We start from the raw sequence: 23551 nt of genomic DNA on the forward strand, positions 1-23551 counted from the left end.
ATGATGGGTCAGCTTCCAGAGGAGGTTTTGGAAGGCTTTGGGGCCGAGGAGCTGGAGTGTAAGATCTGCTACTGCCCCTACAATCTGTCTGGACGGCGGCCTAAAGTGCTTGAGTGCTGCCACCGCCTGTGCGCCAAGTGTCTGGCCAAGATCCTCGACCTAGGAGATTCACCCCCAAATGGGGTGGTTTGTCCTTTCTGCCGTTACGTTACTGGCCTCCCCAGAGAGGCAGTGGCCAACCTGCCGGACGATTACAACCTTTTGACAGCACTGTCCATCCGTGCCCGCTATCAGTCGAACCTTCGGGAGAGCCACCAGGGCGAGATCTTGTTGAGCCCCAGGCGCTTAAGCTCTCTGGTGGGCCACTCTGCATCAGCCTCACCGTCGTCTATACGCTCCAACTACGTGGTCATCACCATCGTGGAGCCTCCACAGGAGCCTGTGGTGGCCACCAGCCGGGCTGGAAGGAATCACCGCTCATCCAGTCTGGACTCCATGGCCTCAGTCACCCGGCGCTGGACGGTGTGGAACTGCGCAGCCCTGCTTTGCCAGACCTCAGCCCGAGCCCTGCTGTGGCTCCTTGGGCTCCTCTACTTCAGCTCCCTTCCACTAGGCGTTTACCTGCTCATCATGCAGAAGACCACGCCGGGCGTGCTGCTGGTCAGCCTGGTGCCCGTCAGTCTGCTTGTGATCATGGGGTACGGGCTTTGCCAGTGCATGTGCCACGAGTTCTGGAACTGTGTCCCGCCTTAACTGCCAAAGGGAGGAGGGCCGATTCCTCAAACCTGTTACATGAATGGGTGACTAGACCGCAGTCTGGATGCGTCAGTGGTGTGAGAGGTTTGTGGAAAACTATGGACTAATTTGTGTTCTTTTTTTTGTTTGCAAAGATGTGCGTACATCAATGACTGAGATGAAACGCGGCACTTATTACCTTAAAATTCCATATTGCGACTGTGATCATTCCTTGGTTGGCACAAACTAACGAACCCTTAAAGTAACATGGCTAATAATTAGCAAAATTATTTACATTTTCTGTCTCACTTCAATTCATTAACTCATCAAAAACACACAGAAACGCATATGGAACATCTGAGGACTGGTCAGGATGATCACAGCACACAATAAAACACTTCTGATTAGGTAGAGTCTAATTTGCGAATCGCAGTCTACTGCATTGCAAAGGCCAATATCACAATAATTATGAACAAATGATCTGTTGTTCAGCCCAAGTTGTTACAGAGAGTAATTCCAATAGACCTGACAATATTCTCTACCTAGTTTTATTTTTTTAATCACCAAATCCACCTGGGTCATACTGCCTGTCATCAGCTGCCAGAGTCTGAGAGAGCACAATTGGCCTTTCTCTCTCAATGGTAGGTTAATGGCGCTTTCTCCCTACATCACTCCTAGTTAAACTCCTAATAAAACAGAGGAGCCGGGCTTTCCTCTGAGCGCGTTGGCTACCTAGCAGTGCTAGGCATTGCTAGGCAGTGGCTGGCTTCACATGTGTTGGAGGAGACATGTGCTAGTCTTCACCCTCCTAGGGTTGAGGTCTTTGTATTGCTGTTTTCCTGTGCTTTTTTTCAGTTTCCTATGTAATGTAAATAATTTAGCTATGTGCACTGGAACAATGTGTGTAAGTCACTGTATCCATGAGCGAGGGATGTTGTATGTCACAGAGCAGTGTGCTAATAAAGTATTCACCTTGACAGGCCTCTAATCATAAGCCTATGTATTGTCATCAGTTTGTAAAATGAATGAACTATTAAATTAAGTATTTTTGTATATTGTAACAGGATTTGTCTGTGAGTTGGTAGAATCATGGTTCAGTTGGTTCAGATAACTGCTCCCATTGGTTTTAGTTAAGGTCATATATTTTTGTACTCCTAATGCCTCCTGTTTTCTGGAATTGGATTTTTGATCATCACTGATCATCACTAATGGAATAAGTTAAGCACCTGTTTCTAAAAACCTGAAAGGGAGCAGAGAGTGGGGGTGCTGTTATTGGGAACTACAAGGAAGTGTGCAAAAATATCATAAAATATCAAATGTCATAACAAGCCATACAGGTATAATGTGCCTGTATTTTATTTTATTCATTTATTCATTTTTAAATAAAATATCTACAACAATTTCAATAAGTGGAAACACTGTGGAGGCTCAAAGCTGACTAAAACAGGAAAGCCAGAATGAATGAAGTGTATTTGTATATTTGTAGGGACCAAAGGTACCACAGCATGACATGAAAACAAATACTGGGACGTTCGGCTGCTTACAGTTAGCTAGATCTTATATTTTCAGCATTGTCTGTATGTCTTAAGAATGTAGCTATTATTTGCTAACATAAACAAGAGACCGATTTGATCTGGTATCAGCAGGACACAAGAACATTTAGACAATATGGACAAAAGTATTGGGACATCTGCTCATTCACTGTTTCATCTGAAACCAAAGGTATTAAAAGGGTTCATCCTGCTCTACTGTCCAAGGAAGGCTTTCTACTAGATTTTGGATGATCATCACTCCACCTCATCCCAAACCTCCCCAACTCAACATCCAACCATCATTCCAGAGTACACAGTTCCACTGCTCCACAGCTCAATGCTGTGCCAACAGGTTCACGCTTATCTGCTCATATTCTCCTATATTCAAGTATTGGCAATACTAGAGGTGGTACTCTGCTGGGTCAGTGGTGGCACAGCGGTTAGAGCTCCGGGCTAGTGAAGACTTGTGGGTTTTATACCTGGGCTCGGCAAGCTGCCGCTGTTGGGCCCTTGAGCAAAGCCCTTCACCCTCTCTGCTCCCAGGGTGCTGGAGTTGGCTACCCACCGCTCTGGGGATGTGTGTGTCCTTATTGCCCCTAGTTCACTAGTGTGTGTTTGTGTGTGTGTGTTCACTACCACAGATGGGTAAAATATGGAGGACACATTTCGCTGTACATAGCAGTGACAAAAACCTTTACCTTTATGTGTGTGAGTGCATTAGAAGGAAGGGGTGTCCACAAACATTTGAACATTAGGTGTAGCTACTGTATGGGAGTCAAGGAAGTCCCCCACAAAGACAGAAATACACACTTGAGTTTCTGTGTGTGTTAAACTGTTCAGAAAACGTGTGTGCCACTAATCGAAGAATTTTAAAACTCTAGAAATCCAGTATTTTGAACGACATGTCCTTTTAAAGCGATGTTAAGAGAGCACATAATATTGACAGGCTGCTCCTCTATCAACTCCTCCAGCAGTGTGACTGGACTCTGCGAGAGCCAATCAGATGAGCGGATTGCTCACCAACAACAAACAAAAGATCTGGCTCAGACATCCACTGCGCTTTCTCCATGTCTTTCTCTGAATTAACACCCATCAATTAGCTGCATGTCGCCCTAGACAGCGAGATTCAACTTTCTGCTGGGCACCTGGCCGCCCTCGTCGCCTCGACATTGCGCCGTTACGCACCGAGCAGCCCCGTCGCTTCGCCAGGCTCTGCCGGAGAGCCGTTTGCTTGCTGCTAGCTAGCTAGCTCTCGAAGCTAGCGGGCTAGCGGACCGGAGAGGGGGGATAAAAACAGCCCAGAAATCCCGAGCAGCTGGTGTGTTGTGACGGCTGACAGTAGACGCAGCTAATCGCTGGCTGCTGGATAGCTGTCCAGCTAGAAATAGCTGGTAAGCGGTTGGTGTCGAAGGGAGGAATCCGAGCGAGATGTCCGGACCGTCATCGGGCTGCGGGTTTCTGATGTCGGTCGTTGTTCACGGGGACTTGGCTCTGAACGAGCAGGAGAAAGAGCTGAACCAGCGGCTCCGGCGCCTTTACCCGGCCGTCAACGAACAAGAAACGCCGCTGCCAAGATCGTGGAGCCCAAAGGACAAGTTCAGCTACATCGGCCTCTCTCAGAACAATCTTCGGGTGCATTATAAAGGTAAAGCCTGGCTGCATCATCAACAACAACAACAGCAGCAGCAGCAGCAGCAGCAGCAGGGCTAGCTACTAAGTTAGCTAGTGCTAGCTAGCTAGCTTGCGAGCTGGACCAAGTTTTGAGTAGTCACGGTGTTTACAGGCTGGTATTACGAGATAAAGGACTGCTGGTTTGCACGTCAGTGGAAGTAAAGCCCCAAAAGTGTGTAACATTTAGCTAGATAGCTAACAGGTATGAGGGAGTCCTGCCTCTACATGCTTGACAGCGTTGTCAAAAAACAAGAAGACAGCACAAACTAATGCAGGAAAGGCCTTGTTTAACCCCGCTGTTAATACAGCTGGTCAGGGAGCTACAGCCGGAGTTTGGGCAGTGAAGGTGAAGATTATTTGAGATTTGCTACGACAGCTTCAGCCAAGTTTTCAGAGTTAGCCTGGCTGCTAACCGAAGGTGGCGAATGCGAATCCAGGTCCGGGAAGTGAGAATCCACCCCGGGATTTCGCTGCAACTGCCTGGATGGCTCTTGCAGGCAGTTGCAGCGAAATCCCGGGGTGGATTTTCACTTCCCGGACCTGGATTCGCCACTTCTCAACACAGTCTTCAATGAAGTCCGGAAGTAGCGGCTATCCATCGAAAGTAGGGTAGTTTGAAGTCAATTTCGCCTAGCTGTCTTGACCCGTGTTGTTGTTGTTATTATTGTTATTGTTGTTGTTGTTGTTGTTGTTGTTTCCCGGCTGTCTTAACAGCTTGTCCGTGCCTGCGGTCATCTCGGCTGATCCGCTGCAGCCGACCAGCTCAGCAAGGCCCTGCTGTGTCCGCCGCTCGCTAATGTGTTTTTATTACGAGCCGAGGAGACATGGCTAAAGACACAGCTTCCCTGCTGCTGACATGCTGGGGGTTTAGACGAGCTCCCTCAGGTTAAAGACGGCGTGGTTACACACCAACAAGGCAGCTAACCAGCTGAACAAGTTTCCACAAATGTACTCCACTCGCTCCAGTGCCAAATGGGCTGTAGCCATTTTCCTCGCCTCAGTCAGTCAGTAAGGGAGGCCGCACAAATTGTGAGCTGAGGCATTTTATTTAGCTCCCCGGTGGTGATCAGACTGAGTCTTTTCTTTATATATATATATATATGAGCTGTCTTTTTTTTCTTCTTCCTTTTTTTATTTTTGCCTGGAAGGAATATGAGTCTGATATTAATCTATGGTGTGACCAAACTCCTGTAGGCTATAAGCTACTGTAAACAGGTCTGACACTAATGTAGTAATTCCAGGTAGGTGACCTTCGGCCACTTGGTAAATGCGATCCCATTGTTTTGATCCTAAAATAACTTCCATACAGGGCATAGACAGGCTTGTGAGCTTACTTCAGGTGTGAGGAAGTATATTGTGTGGATCTGTGAAATATTAGAGCGATGAAAAGCACTTATTTAGGTAAAGTAACTGGAGTGATCTCTTCCTCTGATAGCTGCTGTGCTCTCCCACATCTTTATCAGGCCTATAGCCAAAGCCCAAGCTTTATATATGCCAGAATTGATCATACTTTTCGTTTACGTGTCCACAAATTCAGTAATTGCCATATTTGGAAGTAAATGACCTCCAAATGCATCTCTTGAATATGTGATTATTCATGCGGCGTCATCAGGATCAGTATCAAACGGATGATACTTTTTAATAAAATGAATCTGCTTTTGGGTTTATTTATTCATTTATTGTTTTGGTCAATTTGTAGGTCATGGAAAGACGCCTAAAGATGCTGCGTCTGTCCGTGCGACGCACCCTATTCCAGCCGCCTGTGGGGTCTACTACTTTGAGGTGAAAATCATCAGTAAAGGACGAGATGGGTAAGAGAACTGTATGTAGCATACATGCAGATACAGTCTTTTAGAACGCCTATATATACATAGTGTGTGTGTGGCAGTAGTTAGTTTTGTCTAAGATAACCCTGTAATCTTTACAACTCATTGCCCCCCTCTGTGTATTTTTCTATGTTTCTCATTTCTAGGTACATGGGAATTGGTCTGTCTGCCCAAGGGGTCAACATGAACAGACTTCCAGGTACAGCACCCGCTCTGTTTTAAAGCCACAGTTGTCTCTGTCTGAATGAAACCTAGACCCTGTGTACACTTGGTAGACCAATGTGTCGCTGGTTAGTCAGGTTAAAATCCCATTTCTGTGTGGTTTGTAATATGCAAATCAGCTCATATAAACAACCACTAGTCGCCTCTGTTGCTGTTCGGTTTAAAAGATGGGTACTGATGCAAGAAACAAAAGTTTGCATGCTGCTGTTTGTGTTTCCTTCACACCAGAAGTCAATAGTTTCCAGAAGATATAAAAGAATCTGTATTTTAAAAAGTACTGTATAAAAGAAGACATGAGGCAAAGGTTCACCAATCTGGTGCTATAGCGCGTTTAAGCTAGCTAGCTCCACACCCAGGCTGGCAAAGTGACTATAGAATTCAACTAGGAGGAAAAATGTGTTATGTCATGGTAGTCCAGGGGGGTGGTCTCCTCCATTATATACAGAACAGCAGGGGGAGGTACTATGACCGTATTGGGAGAGGTTTTGACTGTTGAATAAGGCCAGGAGAGATGGATACATTTACACTTGTGTAACATTGCCTGAAGTGGTTTGAGACCTCACAATTAAACGTTTTAAGTGTGTCTTTGGTGCATTTAGACCCGTGTTTTTATGTGGATGAACTAGTAGGACCGTAGCTGCATTACTTGCATCGAAACATGCTAAGGTTTTTTTTGTTTGTTTTTTTGTACGCACTGCATGACTAGCTAGATGCTAGTGAGTTCAATGCCCAGTTCCATTGCCTTTTGCATAGACCTCTGCAGACCTCATTATTTTGTAGCTTGCAGTATTGGCTGTGACATCCAGATTCCAGAGTCAAGGTTTTAGTAGTTATGTTGTTTACATTTACCAACCAACACATCCACGGATTTCAGTGCCTCTCTCACTTGAAATATGAGCAGTTATTTTGACTTGTGGCTTACTACTGTACTTATATATAAAATCCTGAATCCTCCCAGAATCCAGTATATTGTTGTTATGTAATTAAATCACAAAAAACTATTATTATTATTATTATTATTATTATTATTAATAAACACTGTTCTTTGGTTAGGTGATGTGACTAAAATGTAATGCAGCAATACTTCAGGACCTTTTCTCGCTTCACGTTATGTAGCATGATATTTTTGTTGGAAGGTTTGATAAGCTAGAGTTCAAGGGGGTTGCGTAAATATTCATTTTTACTGTTGCTTAGATGTTGTAACAGTAGTACCATTTGTTTTTTTTGTTTGTGTTTTTGTTTTTTTTTTAACCAATGTTTGGTATGTCAAAGTATTTTTTATAGTACCTAGCTAATACATTCTAACATAATGGAGTTATTGTTGTATTTTAGTAAGTTGCAGTGTAAGGTGCTCAAGCAGAAGTACTCAATTTAAGCTACATGCTGAAATCTGGACAGCTCTCAGAATCTCACCTCTCAGGCAGAATACTCTGTGTATCCTCTTTGTAGAGTACTTCCGAGAGTACTTGGGAGAATAGTAGAGTGGTCACCTTATTGACCATAGGTATCTTTCAATTTTTAGTCTATTTAAATTGGCTGAGGTTATCCTTGGGTAAATAGCAAAGCACTTTTGAAAGTCAATCTGGATAAGATCGTCTGCTAAATGCCTTAAATGTAAATGTAGTGAAATACCAAGTTGTCTGATGTTAATTAAGTGCTGCTGATATCAACAGTATGCTCAGAAAAGCATAACAACACTCCCCTTTGCTTAATTGTCAGGGTTTTTAAGTTTAGCAGTCTGTGCTTTCACAGATACCTGGCGTGTTTAGGGACTGTGACATATCTCAAAACAATGCCATCGGAAATCCTGTTGAATCCTGAAGCTTGTTAAAATATGCCACGATGACGAGAATTGAAGAACTTCGTCGCACTGGAAAAAAAAAACATTAGGATGTGTGAATGTGCGCCTTGTCAACACTTGGCGATGCAGAATCTGTGTATTGTGAGACACAGCAGTCTTTGCAGAGACTTTGCAGGGAATGTGTGAAAACAACCTATGTTTTCCTCTGCCGGTCTTAATCTGCTGCTGAAGTTGTCTGTCTAGTACTTGGCATGGAAGTGTCTGGAAATTGTCCATCACAACAAACATCTGCAGTAAAATATTTCAGGTGACACCTCTCAACAGCTGGGAGCACCAGTTTTATCCACGAAGGGCCCGTGTGGCAGCAGGTTTTCATTCCAACCAAGCAGAAACACATCATCTTTGACTAATCAGTTGTTTTGAAGATTGCGGTCTGATTAAACGAGTGGAATCAGGTGTCTTTCTGCTTGATTAGAATGAAAACATGCAACCACACGGGTCCTTATTAATAAATCTGGTGCATTAAAGTGGTGGTCCCTGCTGTAAAGGGGAGGTCATCAGGTAGGCTTGTGAATGGGAGACAGTGTGTGTATGTGTATGTATGTATATATATATATCTCACAGGAACACATCTACAGAGAAGACTCTGGACTTAAGAGGTGTCCTCTGAAATATTCTACTATAGGTGTTCCTTGTGAAGGACAATATCCTAGAAAACATACCAGTGGTACTAGACCGACTAATTCAGGTCTTGCAATTAGATTCTTCATTCATTTAATATCCTTTCAGAGAAGCCCTCAAGTTATTCCTATTTTTAATGAGTGTGAGAAGAAATAGCAGGAAACATATTTAACAGCAAATGACCTCTCTTAACTCTTAATCTAATATGAGGTGTTTCAGTATTTAGCACGTCTACCCTTTCAGTCTTTGTCAGAAGTTGGCACGATTTCTTCTACTCTCCATTCAAGTCATCCCAAACACAATCAATCAGCCGGATCTCGAAATCTGCCGCTTCTTTGTTTGATTTGTAAACGCTCTTCCGTTGTGTCTGTTTGCTTCTGTCAGTAAGAGCTTCCTGATCAGCTCCACGTGCTTTCAGACTACGTCTGGAGTTGTCTTCTTTCAGTGGTAGTATGGACAGGAGCACCTGTGGATATTTTTTTTTTTTTTACTGTTCTCTGGCCTGTTGTGGACGTCATTATTTTGTAGCTTGCAGCCGTTGCATCTGGATGTGTCAAGGTTTTAAGTTGTTTTGTCGTTTGCATTGACCCACCAACCCATCCACTGACTCCAATACTGCAGCCATTTGTAATAAGAGCTTTAGTATATAGGAATATTGCTACATGTAAGCTAAAGTAAGCTAGAGTTATTTTGATATGTGGCTAAATGCAACATGGTGCAAAGCTTCCATTCTCTTCCATATATAGCCTAGAATTTAGTGTGTATCGTTATTAATTACTAAAAAGCCTATTATTATTATTATTGTTGTTGTTGTTGGAGTGTGACTTTCTCTGTTTCCTATGCAAGAACATGTCTTCCCAGAGAGATCTGTTAAATGATTAACTTAGTAGTTGATGGCTGTTTTGACTGGACATGTGATCTCTGACTTTTACACAGTGCTCTACATCGTGTCCCTGGTGGAGCTGTACTTCTGTATCGGCTAGTTAGCTAATTAATCTGTCCGTTGTTGGTCAACTAAGATTCATCAGAAATATTCAAATGCCTCCTGCGAGTCTTCGTGTCTGTTTAAACATTGTTATAGCTTCCTGAATGATGTGTTAACTTTTGGTTACCACAGGGCCTCTATATTTGGCCTTTTGATCAACCAAGAAGACCCTTATTTGAGGACAGCACTGCTCCCTGTGCTGACAGTCGTGCGTCAGGGTCATGTGTTCAGATGCAGGCAATGTGAGCTATTTGGCAGCGCATGGTAACACCCAGTCCCATTTGTACAATCACAGGACACAGGGAGGGTCCTCTGCAGCCTGTCTGAGAGATAAGAGCCTGAAACACACTCCCTACACAGGCCCAGGCCGGTCATCTATGTGATGCTTCAGATTAACGGGGGTGTTTTAGTTGTCTCAATATTTGAATTGTTAGAATTAAAGATAATCGTTATATTTTAGTCGTTCTATAGTGCATGCACATATTTCTTTTGCCAAAAAATGTCTTGAACTCTTTAGATAGGGGTGGGGAACGTTTGACACTTTGCTCACTTGCCGTTAAAGAACCTCCATCACTTTAACTAGGGTTACCATACGTCCTCTGTTTCCCCAGACATGTCCACTTTTTGCGATCCAAAGAAAGTGTAAAATTCCTGGGAATTTTGCATAGATTTTATGTCAGTGTTTTTCTTCTACAGTCACAACAGAACCTGTTCATGAATTTTATTCCATTTTGTAGCCATGGCGTCCCCTCTGGTCTGCGTCTGCATGCAGTCCTTGGTCAAACTGAAACAGCATGAGGCAAAAATGAACTGCAGCCTAAAATGTCTCAACTCAAATCAGTCATGAAATATATTGTTTACATATCAGTTTCTGTTCTATGGAACGAAGTGAGACAAATGTTCTGAAATATCCCAAATAATTAAGATTACAATTCAGTTAATAGAAGTCAAATTCTCTTCCATAATTTTAGCCTGTCAGACATACTAGAAGGACAAAAAAAAAAAAAGAAATCTAGTGAAACCGTTTTATAGCATGAACAGTTTTGTGTGGCATGAAAATACAAATGTAGTTAAATTTTGAATGTTGATACCAAGTGTTAACAGGGTACATGTGGAAAATAGGCTAATATATTTGACTGTTATTGTGATAAAATGATCATTAGACATGATAATATAATCCTCTGAGCAAATTTTGGATATCCTCAGTTCTGAACCGCTACATGGTTTATGAGCAGAACTAGTCCTGTTTAATTGGATGTAGTGCAGCAATTTTGAATAAAAGACTGTACTAAATACAGTAATAAACACAGTAAATAATGTAATAAGGTATATTGTGAAAAATATTGATATGATCAATATAAACTGTAAAGGTGCACGTATTTGTCACTGTACAGTGTACAGTGTGTCCTCCGCATTTAACCCATCTGGTAGTGAACACACACTCACACACACACATGTGTTAGAGGCAGTGAGTACACACACACAACCAGAGCGGTGGGCAGCCAACTCCAGCGCCCGGGGAGCAGAGAGGGTAAAGGGCCCAACAGTGGCAGCTTGTCGAACCCGGGAATCGAACCCACAACCCTGTTATCGATATCCCGGCGCTCTAACCGCTGAGCCACCGCTGCCCCAGCCACCACTGCCCCACCCCAGGAACAGGGCTTAAAGACCATTATTTTATTATTATTTTTAATCATCAGTAATTCTTGCTATTGCTTTCAGTTACCAAAAAGTCTTGTGCATTTCAAGAAAGCTGTTTGCTGTGTCTAAGAGTCAGTTATTGTTCCTGTGTTGTATTGAACTGTTTTCTAAAGAATCGTGGGGTCAGAGATTTACACCCTTACCACTTGTCCTCATTACTGGCTATGCTTGCCGCAGTTCACCCAATGCTAAGGTATGTGTCCCTCTATCTGCTCAGGTTGGGACAAACACTCATATGGTTACCACGGCGACGATGGACACTCTTTCTGCTCCTCGGGCACGGGACAGCCGTACGGACCCACGTTTACGACAGGCGACGTGATTGGCTGCTGTGTCAACCTCATCAACAACACCTGCTTCTACACAAAGAACGGCCACAGTCTAGGTAAAAAACATCAACCGCCTGTGTAACTTTCACACTGGTCCCAGACCAGCACTGACCTAACGCACTGCTGGGCAATGTTCTTCTTGCACAGAGTATTGAGTTCCCTCATTCTTCCTGTATTTATAGCTAATCCTCCATGACCTACTGGGGCTCCTCCATATTGTGTATCTTCCTCTGAATTAATGTACCACAGCTTGTCATTTCTCTGTTCAGTATTAGGAAGCCTCTTTCTTTTGTTAAGCCAATACAATCATAGCCTAAATTGCAGTGCCTTCACACAATAAAGATAGTTCATGGATGCAAATTGTAAAACAATAAATTGCTTAACAAGAACTTTACAAAAACATTTAAAAAGAACAACAATTTACACTATTTTCTTCTTGCCGTCGTCATAATGTGCTGTAAACCACATCAACAACTTTGTGGCGCCCTATGATTTGAGCCAGTTTAAGAGAACTCGTGGTGATGTATTTATAGGTTTGGGTGACTACTGACTTCTAGTTTGTTAGCAATTGTAGCTTATAGCTGCAGTTCTAAAATAAGGAAGCTAAATTTGCACTCTGAACATGTCTCAGCTGACCACATCTCGGATAAGTGCGAATTCAGTTTGGTACCAAACCATTTCATTAATTGGATGCGTCATACATTTGTGAGGCATTCATATCACCATGTCTTTCCATGCAACTATTTTTTTTATATTGGATGATTTAATAAAAAAATTTAAAAAACTTCTCACCAGTATACACATATATTATACACGTATATTGTAGTCGTTCTATAGTGCATGCACATATTTCTTTTGCCAAAAAATGTCTTGAACTCTTCAGATAGGAGTGGGGAACGTTTGACACTTTGCTCACTTGCCGTTAAAGAACCTCCATCACTTTAACTAGGGTTACCATACGTCCTGTTTCCCCAGACATGTCCACTTTTTGCGATCCAAAAAAAGTGTAAAATTCCTGGGAATTTTGCATAGATTTTATGTCAGTGTTTTGCTTCTACAGTCACAACAGAACCTGTTCATGAATTTTATTCCATTTTGTAGCCATGGCATCCCCTCTGGTCTGCGTCTGCATGCAGTCCTTGGTCAAACTGAAACAGCATAAAAAAAACTTATCACCAGTATACACATATAATTAAGAGTGTAATGGTAAAAGCCACGATCCAGTTCGCACCGTGATTTTGACCTCACAGTTCGGTATCCAATAAGAAATAAGCAACCCATGTTTCTTCTCATTTCATTTAAACAGACCCATGGCAAGTTACAGTCCATCTGTTCCATCTAGTGCTGTATAGCCCCCTGAGGTGGTTAATGCAGACTGTAGTGTTAATTAAGCAATAAAGTTTAAGCGTTACCTAAACCACTACAGTTTCCGCAATAGCATGCAAATCCTATATCTTGTAGTCTAAGGTTTCGGGGTGGCATGTGTGCTAGTGCATGCTGTTAGGGTAAATATGGTAATTTTACTGCGTATTCTTTGTGAGACTGGCTGAACCAAACTATTGGGTGAGACCTAGTCTACAAACCAAGCACAAAAATATAAATGGAAAAATATTGTTATTAGGCTATTTTAAATCATATAAAATATATAATATATAAAAATTATGAATATTATAAAATGAATCCTAAGGAGTGAGCATGTGTTTAGTGCATTTATCATATTAAGCTGAGTAATTCAAACATATTTTCTAATGTAACAAAGAGAAGAATTATTATAATGTATGGGTGAAATAACTTCTAATAACTGTCTCTTTTTTTTTGTCTTTTTCAGGTATAGCTTTCACAGATTTACCAGTAAGTATCTCTTTTTTTTTTTTTTTTTTCTTTTATAATTACATTTTCACTTAATGTTAAACGCTTGACTTATTTCTTCATATGGACACTGGCTCGTTCAGTGTTTCATCCAAAATCAAGGGCATTAAAAAAAAGAAAAAGAAAAAAGTGTATCCTCCTTTTATTGGAGTAACTGGTTTCTACTCTGTCCAGGAAAGGCTTTCTACTAGATTTTGTAAGGTAACCTTTGTAAGGTTAGCGAGGTCAAGATGTTGGGTCACCACCCCAAATTATCTCAAAAACTACTGGAAGAAGCATCATCATCATCATCATCATCATCTTTCTAAAGAAAAGACACTATATCCACTGCTCCAGAGCTCAGGGCTGGGTGGCTTTATACCCCTCTAGCCCACGCCTGGCATTAGACATGGTGTCAATAGTTTCATGTTTACTTGCTCCTGTGTCAGCAAAGTGCAACGTAAAGTAATTGAATGCATGCATTAGAAGGGGTGTCCACAAACATTTGGACATATAGTTTCTGAATGTGTTTCATGTCAGTCCTTCTAGGGGAGACCCAGTCTGTCCTGAAGTGGGTGGACTGACAAGCCTTAAGCATTTCACTAGCCGACAGAACAGAGGTCTGTTTGGGCCTGAAACAATAATCCATTGAGGAGAAAACAGACTTGGCATGGCTCCAGCATTCATGTTTTCTCAGAGTGTGGCTCTGAAGTGCTGTTTCTCCAGCTTTGACCTTTCTTTTTATTGGACCATCTACATGGGTGCTCCCAGAGTTATTTCTCCTGACAAGCATCACCAACTAGCCCAGCACACCAATATGAGCTTGTATACCTGTCTTTTTTATTTCTTTTTTTAATCTATTAAAGCCGCAATGAACTGCATTTTAATGTGTGTTTACTTGTGGAAACGTTTGGTGATAGAAAAGTTGACTTGCATTAAAGTTAGAAGTGCTCCAAGCTTTATTCACTCATGTATACTGTCTCTCTCCCCAGCCCAACCTGTATCCAACAGTGGGTCTTCAAACTCCTGGGGAGGTGGTGGACGCCAACTTCGGGCAGCATCCATTTGTCTTCGACATAGAGGACTACATGCGCGAGTGGAGAACCAAGATCCAGTCTCAGATCGAGCGTTTTCCCATAGGCGAGCGGGAGGGCGAGTGGCAGGCCATGATTCAGAAGTGAGTCTGGTGGTGTAGTAGTAATAATAATAATAATAATAATAATAATAATAATAACATTTTACTGTTATTACCACTGAAGCTTCAAAATAATTGCATGCATAATTAGGGGACTAGTCAGTGTGGAATTCTGTTGTAAAGTAAAACTTTCGATATCAGTCATGTCTTGGCTGATTGACTGTATCTGAGTGTTTAAGCACATATTTGAATGTAGCCCTGGACTACACTGCATTTTAAAGAAGGAATTTTCCCAAAAAAATATATAATCCTTAACTAGGCTTAATCTCTGTCCAGGACACCAGCCCAAGAGTGGCAAAGCAAAGCTATTATTAGACACTGCTGCTGCTAGGTTGTCGACTGCATTTCAAAGGCTAATTTAATGCTGCGTCACAAACCACACAATTGGTATGGCTATATGCTGTGTACAGTGCAGCGTAAGAAACACATGAAGACATCTTTGAGTTGTTGTCACTACTGTCAGATCGATCAAATGAAATGTGATGTCATTTTGGCCTCATGAGGCCATGAGATCATGGCTTGACAGAGGTGTAAAGACTTTTATTGTTGTTGTTGCTGTTATTACTATTATAATGCATTTTAAATGGCATTTGGTTATATAGGCTGTTTAAATATTAATTCTGTAGCTCATAAGAGGCTGAGCAAAATAACCAAAAAATTACTCGTTGTTGGGGGGGGGGGGGGGTGATAAAAGGAGAAATGAATCAGGTAAAATAATTGCAAAATGAAGACTCAGACACAAGAAAACGGTTAGGAAAACTCACCCCTGTTAGAAGATAAGATAGTCCTTTATTAGTCCCGCAGTGGGGAAATTCTCAAATCAAAGATCCTATACCAGTTAGAAAGCATTGTTGCTCTCTAATCATGGATAACGTGTGAATCTGCTCTGCTCTCTGTTGGCAGGATGGTGGCCTCCTACCTGGTTCACCACAGCTACTGCGCCACCGCTGAAGCCTTCGCCAAGTCCACTGATCAGGCTGTGCACGAGGAACTCGCCTCAATCAAAAACAGACAGAGTGAGTCCCCCTCATGTCACCATGCCTGCTGAACCTTCAATTAGCCTTCCTCAAGTGATTCCGGGATTAGGTGAGGGACAGATGGCATGCTCCTGGATTATACATTGACCAGTACTCACATTATTTTGCAGAAATCCAGAAGTTGGTCTTGTCTGGACGAATGGGAGAAGCTATAGAGACCACTCAGCAACTCTACCCTAACCTGCTGGAAAGAAATCCTGACCTTTTATTCATGTTAAAGTAAGTGCCTTTTTTTCTTAAAAATGAATGAATTCATTAATCAGTCTCCTGGTGCTGAAAATGCTTGATCTCCACACACAGAGTCAGACAGTTCATAGAGATGGTCAATGGAACAGACAGCGAGGTGCGTTGTCTTGGTGGACGGAGCCCCAAGTCCCAGGACAGCTATCCTGGCTCACCCCGCCTCTTCAATAGCCCCACACACAAACCCACAGGCTCCCAGACCTACCTGTCAGGTACATTTTATTCCCTAAATATAAATACACTGTATGATGCAGCAGCAGAAAGATCTGACCTCGTAGCTATACTGTGTTTGGCAGTCTTAAAGAAATGATTCCATTGAAAATCAGATTTGCACAATTGTCGACTTCCTCCAGATGTCCCCCCTGCAGAGATATGATTGATGTCCAAATGATGTCTCTGAATCTGGCCAAACTGCATCCAGGTCTTCATTAAAGTCTCTGAGAGAAGCTGATGTGGTTTAGGCTATAGTATTATATATATAAATACTATATATACTATAAAGATGAACAAAAGTTGAGTGTGTCTGTGCTCAGAGCGGTCCAGCAGACTGAAGCTCCATGCCACTGCTATGATTACCCGAGGATCGCTGGTTTGAGTCCCGGGTTATGCAGCCTGCCGTTAGCAGCTGAAGCGCAACTGTTGGGTAGATGGCTCTCCTACATCACTTGAGTGTGATACTGGCTGGCATGGGCATCAGCTAGCGATGCATCAGAGCTTGCGCAAGTGTCGGAGAAGGCATGTCAGTTGTGTGTGATGGAGAAGAATACTAATGAGTTAGGTTAAAATAATTATTTAGAATAATTTAATATAGTTTTTAAAATGTGGTACAGATCGTTTAAGATTTTTGAAGCTATATAAGAAACGTATGCGATAATCTGTTTTAGCTTAAATGTGTTTGTGCTGTTCTGCTTCACCAGGTTTTGATAGTAACTGCTGTAACGGAGTGTCATCCAGTAAAGCGCACTCTTCAGCGCATGGTCACAAGCCATGTCCCGTAAGCATGCCCAGTGGTGAGCTTGGGGTCCTGAATGGCAGCCGCACTCAGCAGACTGGTCTGAGGTATTGTTTACCACACACACACACACACACACACACACACACACACACACACACTGTAACACAAGCTGGGTTTCTATTTATACATTTCACAAAGTTGAACCAAATTAGGTTAAGTTGCTGAAGAAAAGGCAAACTAATCAATGTTTCCATCAGCTGCTGTATTGTGCTGATTGCTAAAGATGGCGAGTCTCTTTCACCCAAATTCTATAACAGCATTCAAACATTTATTAGATGTCTCTGTGCGCTGTAACGGACTAGCTATAACAGTAGACAGTAGGCAAAGCGACACGCCAGCTTAGTAATGTCTGAAGTCTCTCTCCCATGTCACTGCTGCTCACTAAGTCCTTGAGTGACCTTGAAAAACTTGCATAAACAAAGTGGTTGGGAAAATCCCAAAGCTGTATGTATACACTCCATGCCCAAGTATGTGTGGACAGCCCTTCTAATGATGCATTCAGCTACTTTAATGTGCACCCATTGCTGGTACAGATGTGCAAATTTACTCACACACAGCAATATAACTCTCTGGAACAGATGATCATGAACCTGTTGGCATCATGCTTAGCATTAGGCATGATTATCCTAGCGTGATATAAAGCCCCCCAGTGTTGAGCTGTGGAGCAGTGAAACTGTGTTCTCTGGAATGATGGTTGGGGCTCCATCCAATACTTTTGGGATGAGATGGGGAGGTGATCATTCAAAATCATGACCTTGCTAATGTTTTTGTCGCTGAATGCAATTAAGTCCTCAGAGAAGTGCTCCAGAATTTAGTAGAAAGCCTTCTTCCCAGGGCAGTAGAGACCGTTACTCCAACAAAAGCAGGATAAACTCTTTTTAATACCCTTGATTTTGGACCAATGTATGAGCAGGTGTCCCAATACTTTAGCCCATACAAAGTATTATTCATTATACAGGAAAGGGAAAGGCCTTCTTAAGTTTTTCAGTGGAAGTCAGTGTAAACACTATTCCAAGTTCTACATTCATCATGAAATTTGGACACAACGTAAGGGACACCTGCCAGATTCACATTATATCAGAAAGTTTAGAAACAGCCAAAATGAAGATAAACAAGGTTTTCGCATGACTGTGATATGTTTCTTTGGCGATTTTAGATCAGTATCTATGGTGTATTTTTAACATATGACACAAACACCAAGAAAAATTCCATCTGTACTTTAATATCTGGATCTGTCATCTAGGTTAAATTAGACCAATGGTTCTCAACCTAGACCAAGACACATTTTGCTGCACTTTTTCATTAAATAAGCTTTGTTCTGCCTAATGAATCTGCCTTTACCCAATATCCATACCTATTTATTTATTGATTCATCCATTCCTTCCTCATTTGACTTTTAAAATTGTACTCTAACAAAATCATCTGCAAAGATAGGGATGATAGCTTTAGGTAACACTAAGGCTTGTTTTTTCTGTAGTAATGACGTGGAGATGGAGGTGGATCACATCTCTAACGGCGTGTCCGAGTCCTCCTCTAACGGCTTCTTGAATGGAAGCTCCACGCATGGAGCAGATCTCGAGGACTGTGATGCGGAGATGGGTAAGACTATTAATGGTGATTGTTTTTGTTTATTTAGCAGCTTTCTCACGTTTGAAAATGCTGCTAAAACTGATTCAACAACATAAACAAAGCATGAGCCAACAGGAAATTCATACGATGACACCGTCTACAGCTGTCATTAGTTATTCACATCAGTTCTTTGCACACAGAAGTGGAGTCGGCTCAGTCCAAGAGGCAGCTGTGTGGGGGGAGCCAGGCTGCTATTGAGAGAATGATCCACTTTGGCCGGGAACTGCAGAGCATGAGTGAACACCTTCGCCGGGAACGAGGCAAAAACTCGGCCAACAAGAAGATGCTCAAGGTACCAGTACCGGAGAATTTCTATCTAGGGAGAACTTCAAATCAACAGTTCACCTATTCTGGGATAATTAGATGCTCACCAGAGAGTCCAAGATCTATAAAGTTCCTCTTTCCTCAACATAGCATGGCATAAAATAGTATGACCCGCTTTAGTCAGCCAAATTAGTAAGCTTACAAGCCAGCAAAAGCAGCTGCTAGTGTCTTATTGCTCTCAGTAGTATTGTAGTACTACTACTGTTCATAGAGGACTGCTGTGTATTTGAGATGTATATCATATTGCAATCTAAAAAAACAGTAAGAGACTTTGCTCGTCACTGTAGTGTTTCGCTTCATCCTTCAGTGCTTTTAGTTAAGGAACAAAATTGTACCGCATTTCTTTCCAGTTGCTTTTCTTTGATCCAGTGCACCTCATGGACCTGGCTTGTAACCTTACTTACTATAAAAAAAAATAAAAAATAAAAAAAACACCTTAGAGCAGGGGTGGGAATCAGGACCAGAGTCCAGCACAGTTTGCTGATTTTTTTTTTTGCTCTAACAAACCTACTAATCCCAGCAATTAACAGGTGAGTTGAATGGGTGAGCAGAAAAAGCACAATGAATGAAAGCACAAAAAGCACAAAGGAATCTGGCCTTGTGGACAAATGTGGACAAATACACCACCACCACCACGTTTTACATATGTTAGTGACTTGCATATCTTTTTGTAACAGTACTTATTACACATATATTAATAAATGATTGATAAATACGACACATAGCTAGCATCAGCATCTTCTCTCTCTTAAAAACAGTGGGAATTAAGAACATTTACATGTTCTTAATTCTTAGAATATACTGTATTTAGAATTAGCAGCTGTTTTCACAGTGTCTTTTAGCCATAATGTAGCTTTATTTCTGATTCTGATTTTGTGGATTGGCCTAATTGCTCTCCCCTTCTGCTTGTACAGGATGCATTCAGTTTGCTAGCGTATTCGGACCCCTGGAACAGCCCCGTGGGTTACCAGCTGGACTCCATCCAGAGAGAGCCTGTCTGCTCCACACTCAACAGTGCAATATTAGGTACAACTGCACAACTTCACAGTAAACTGTCTAAATCTCACCTTATATCCAACATTCATGCCAGGTCAATGTACAATAGATGTGGTAGTGTGTATTGTTACAGACACCAAAACATACGGCTCGAACTGACAAGCTTGATCATTCTGCCTCAAGACTTTTGACATGCAGAATCTAGTACCACCTACACATCTGACTACATTGCTGTCAATTTGACTTCTAATCCCCTGCATGAATGTTTCAAAAATAAATAAATACCATTTCAAAACTATCATTAAGTTGATAAGTCCGATCACCAGCAATGTGAACAGTTTCTGACTGTTTCTCTAGAACAGAGCATGTCACAAGAAACCAGCCTGAAAGACAGTTTTCAGTTTTTTTTTTCTTAACCATTTAATTATGCAGCAATTGGTGGAATCCCCCCTTCTTTTGGTCTTCTTTAGCCATTCTATTTAAAATAGCCGTCTTGGTTGCAGTCAGTTTTGGCAGAAGTATAACCCCATGAAAAATAAATGATGAGTCATCTGCACAAAGCAGTAACACAGGAAAAAAAGGAAAGCCCACTAGTGCTTCTGACTAAAAGGATGCAAACTGATTCAAGGACCTGATTTTTTTTCTAGGACAGATTGAGTGTAAAATGTGCAACCAACGTGAGGTTGGTGTTCTGAAATCAGCACAAGGTCACGATTTGAGGTTATGTTAAACATTCTGAGGTAGTTTTTCTTTATAACATCCACATTGTGCAATGTAGCAGGTCTGCTGACAGCAAAACACCCCCAGAGCATGATTATGTCTAACAGGAAGAGGTCTCCACATATTAAAAGTCAGATATACAAGTCCGGGTCATGTGACATACGCTACACTAATACCAATAACGACACTAATGTACCAATAACGACAGTACGGTTACCATAGATTTTGTTTACTGCGAAATAGATTGACAGGACTGCTATTGCTGAGAAACCTCTGCGTTTAGTGAATTACAGAAAGCAACTGGTCCTGTTTAACCCCTTGGACCCTGTATGCAAGCCCACAGGTTTTCACGCTCATAACTAAATTACAGTCGTAGTTACTGTAAGTTCTATAGGCCCTAAAGTAGAACCCTGTGGGACTCCAAAAGTAAAAAATAATAGTAAAGTAAATTATAATAAGTAAAAATATACTTTGTACTATATCACTATATTTATTGTATTTTTCAATATAGCACCAATAGTTCTAGTTTGTGTGTTCCAGCTTAACAAAAAAATGAAAACTGTTACACATTGTGTAGCAAGAAAATGTCCCAAAGTTTTCGGGTACAAGACATTTGTCATATTGCCCATCCTTATGTGTATGTGTGTATATTGCAGAGACTCATAACCTGCCGAAGCAGCCCCCCTTGGCTCAGGCGGTTGGTCAGGCAGCTCAGTGTCTGGCCCTCATGGCTCGCACGGGCATCGGCTCCTGCGCCTTCGCTTCTGTGGACGATTACCTGCACTAGCCTCTGGAGAACCCCCCTCCCCCCCTCTCCACTCCCCCTTTAAACAGCCGTGCAGCGCGGCCCGCGTCATCCCAACTCAGCCCAGCCTCCTGAACATCCTGGGCCTGCCCTGAACCATGGCCTGGAGCTTTGAGCCTCCACGCGAGCCACACCAGACCATCCCGTAATGTTGGCTACTCTCCAAGAGACTGGATCCTCTTCACCCAGGCCAGCTGAGCCTAGAGACGCTTTAGGAAGGAAGGATCCCTGGAGCCAAACAGATTCCTGAACCATTATGCTCTTTTGCTTTGTTCCTTTTTAATTTTGTTTTGGGGATTAGGTAGGTGGGTGGGCAGGGGTGAGGGGAAGTGAGGTTGTTTTGGGTGGGTGGGTGGGAGGGAGGTAGGCTGGGTGTTGCAGGCCCTGATTGTTTCCTAGTTTACAAGGCATGAGGCAGATTATTCTGATTATAATTAATGTTATCATTAAACTTGCATATGATATATTTGTTCTTGATTGAAAGCTGGCTAAAGTGAGCACGAAAGGTCCCAGTACAGTATCACCCTGCTGTTTTTAAGCTGTCGGCTTGTGTACTTGTTACCATTTAAACCCTCCCCGATCTTGTTTTTGAAATGATTATATTAACATGCGGAGTGGAACGTTTTAGTTACCTGAAGTAAAAAAGAAAAAAAACAAAAAAAAGCTTAACAAAAAAAGAAAAAAAAGACATGCCATCTAACACTGCTGGACTCATCCTTAGTGGTGGTATTTAGCATAGAGAGTTAGTGTGAGCTATACATCAGTTAAAGCCCTTCTTTGTGCAAGTGCGCCCACCCTCTGCCAGCAGCACAGCAGATGTTCGGACACTTTTTGATTTGTATCTGTATTGATGTCTATGGCTGTCCCTCGGCCCGCCTCTGACTTTCCTCGTCCGGGCCAACTCACCACTCACACCTGCACTGTACAGTATGGCGCTCTGACAGGAGCCCGGGCCTGTGCGCACCAGTCGTCCCGGAGTGGGAGTGCTGTGCTGATCTAAGACAGGGGTGTCCAGTCTTGTCCACAGTGGGCTCCCGAAGCCACATGGGCCCTTCAGGAGTATGGCTGATTACCCCACATCTAGGATCCACTCCCCAGGGTCCACTTCCTGGACAGGAAAGATCACTGCTCAAACACTCAGCAGTTGATCATCAGAGTACAGTCTTCAAAATAAAGAGCTTCAGATGTTTCCTTCAATGATGCCATAGAAGAACCACTTTCTGCTCCATAAAGAACAGTGTCTAATAGAGAGGTGTGGGTGTGAAGAACCTTTTTACTCAGAAAGGGACCTTAACACCAAGTAAAAGCTCTTTACACTCCCACATCTCTCTTACAAACATGGAAGCAAAACTGGTTCTTCTATGGCATCACTCAAACAAAAATAAACCTCTTGAGCTCCTTGTTTTTGAGAATGGAGGTCTTGGCAGGAAAATCACCAAACTGTGCTGGATGAAGTTTCTTCAGGGCAAGATCTGAACACCTCTGCCTTGAAGATGCCAAAAAAAAAACAACCTCCTACTCTGGAACGTTTGATCAGTACAAGCCCAGGCCATTAAGGTCACATTCAGCTGAAAGACGCAAGCCTGCTCCTGGTTTTCTCCTGTGGTTTACCAGCCAGCCCTTATTGACCATCAATACGTTAATAAAAAAACAGAGAATGATACAGTATTGTCAACAGCACTGTCTTATCATTTTCAGTAATAAAATATAAATACCCAGGTTGACTAGTATTGTTTGTGTGTGTGTGAGGACTGTTCTTCCACATTTCAGAAAGTGGATCTTGTTAAGCAATGGCATATAATGGCATATAGCAATTGAAGTGATCGGTCAGATTTGCTGGATGTGGTGGTTACTTTTCAGAAACACTTCCACTGGAACTGATGACCTCATGTTCACTTGTGAATACTGTTAATGGCTCTGCAAATTACAACTAGAATCCAGCGGTCAGAGTACCTACACGTGCACCTGCACTGAAAGTAAAGCTTAAATGTTTATGAATATCAGCCCTTTTAGCAATATTTTGTTTTTCATAACATGACTAGATGAATAACCCCTTATGTAAATACAAAGTGATGGACCATTGTTTCATGTACAACAACAGTTGTGAGTGATCATTTGCATACATGCCCAAGTATTATACATGGAACACATGACCATCAGCAAGGTCATCTTTAGCCTACAGTGGCAAGTTACATTTCTGTTAATGTGAATAGTTTAGCCATGACTGGAAGGAAACACTTAAAGACGAAAGATTTC

At 42.2% G+C, this 23551-nt stretch overlaps 2 protein-coding genes across 2 annotated transcripts; both read left to right on the top strand.

Annotated features, from left to right (window-relative positions):
• Positions 1-753, top strand: rnf182 (ring finger protein 182). Its single transcript, XM_072686924.1, has one exon. It carries the CDS (start codon positions 1-3, stop codon positions 751-753), a length of 753 nt encoding a protein of 250 aa, XP_072543025.1.
• A 2518-nt stretch (positions 754-3271) lies between these two features.
• Positions 3272-21597, top strand: ranbp9 (RAN binding protein 9). Its single transcript, XM_072688149.1, has 14 exons — positions 3272-3912; positions 5638-5749; positions 5911-5963; positions 11372-11539; positions 13312-13334; positions 14324-14508; positions 15430-15542; positions 15674-15782; positions 15864-16018; positions 16724-16865; positions 18299-18420; positions 18591-18742; positions 19689-19800; positions 21147-21597. Exons 1-14 carry the CDS (start codon positions 3696-3698, stop codon positions 21275-21277), a joined length of 1794 nt encoding a protein of 597 aa, XP_072544250.1. The 5' UTR covers positions 3272-3695; the 3' UTR covers positions 21278-21597.
• Positions 21598-23551: the final 1954 nt, after the last annotated feature.

This window comes from Salminus brasiliensis, chromosome 9, assembly GCF_030463535.1.
Source record: "Salminus brasiliensis chromosome 9, fSalBra1.hap2, whole genome shotgun sequence".
NCBI classification, from domain to species: domain Eukaryota; kingdom Metazoa; phylum Chordata; class Actinopteri; order Characiformes; family Bryconidae; genus Salminus; species Salminus brasiliensis.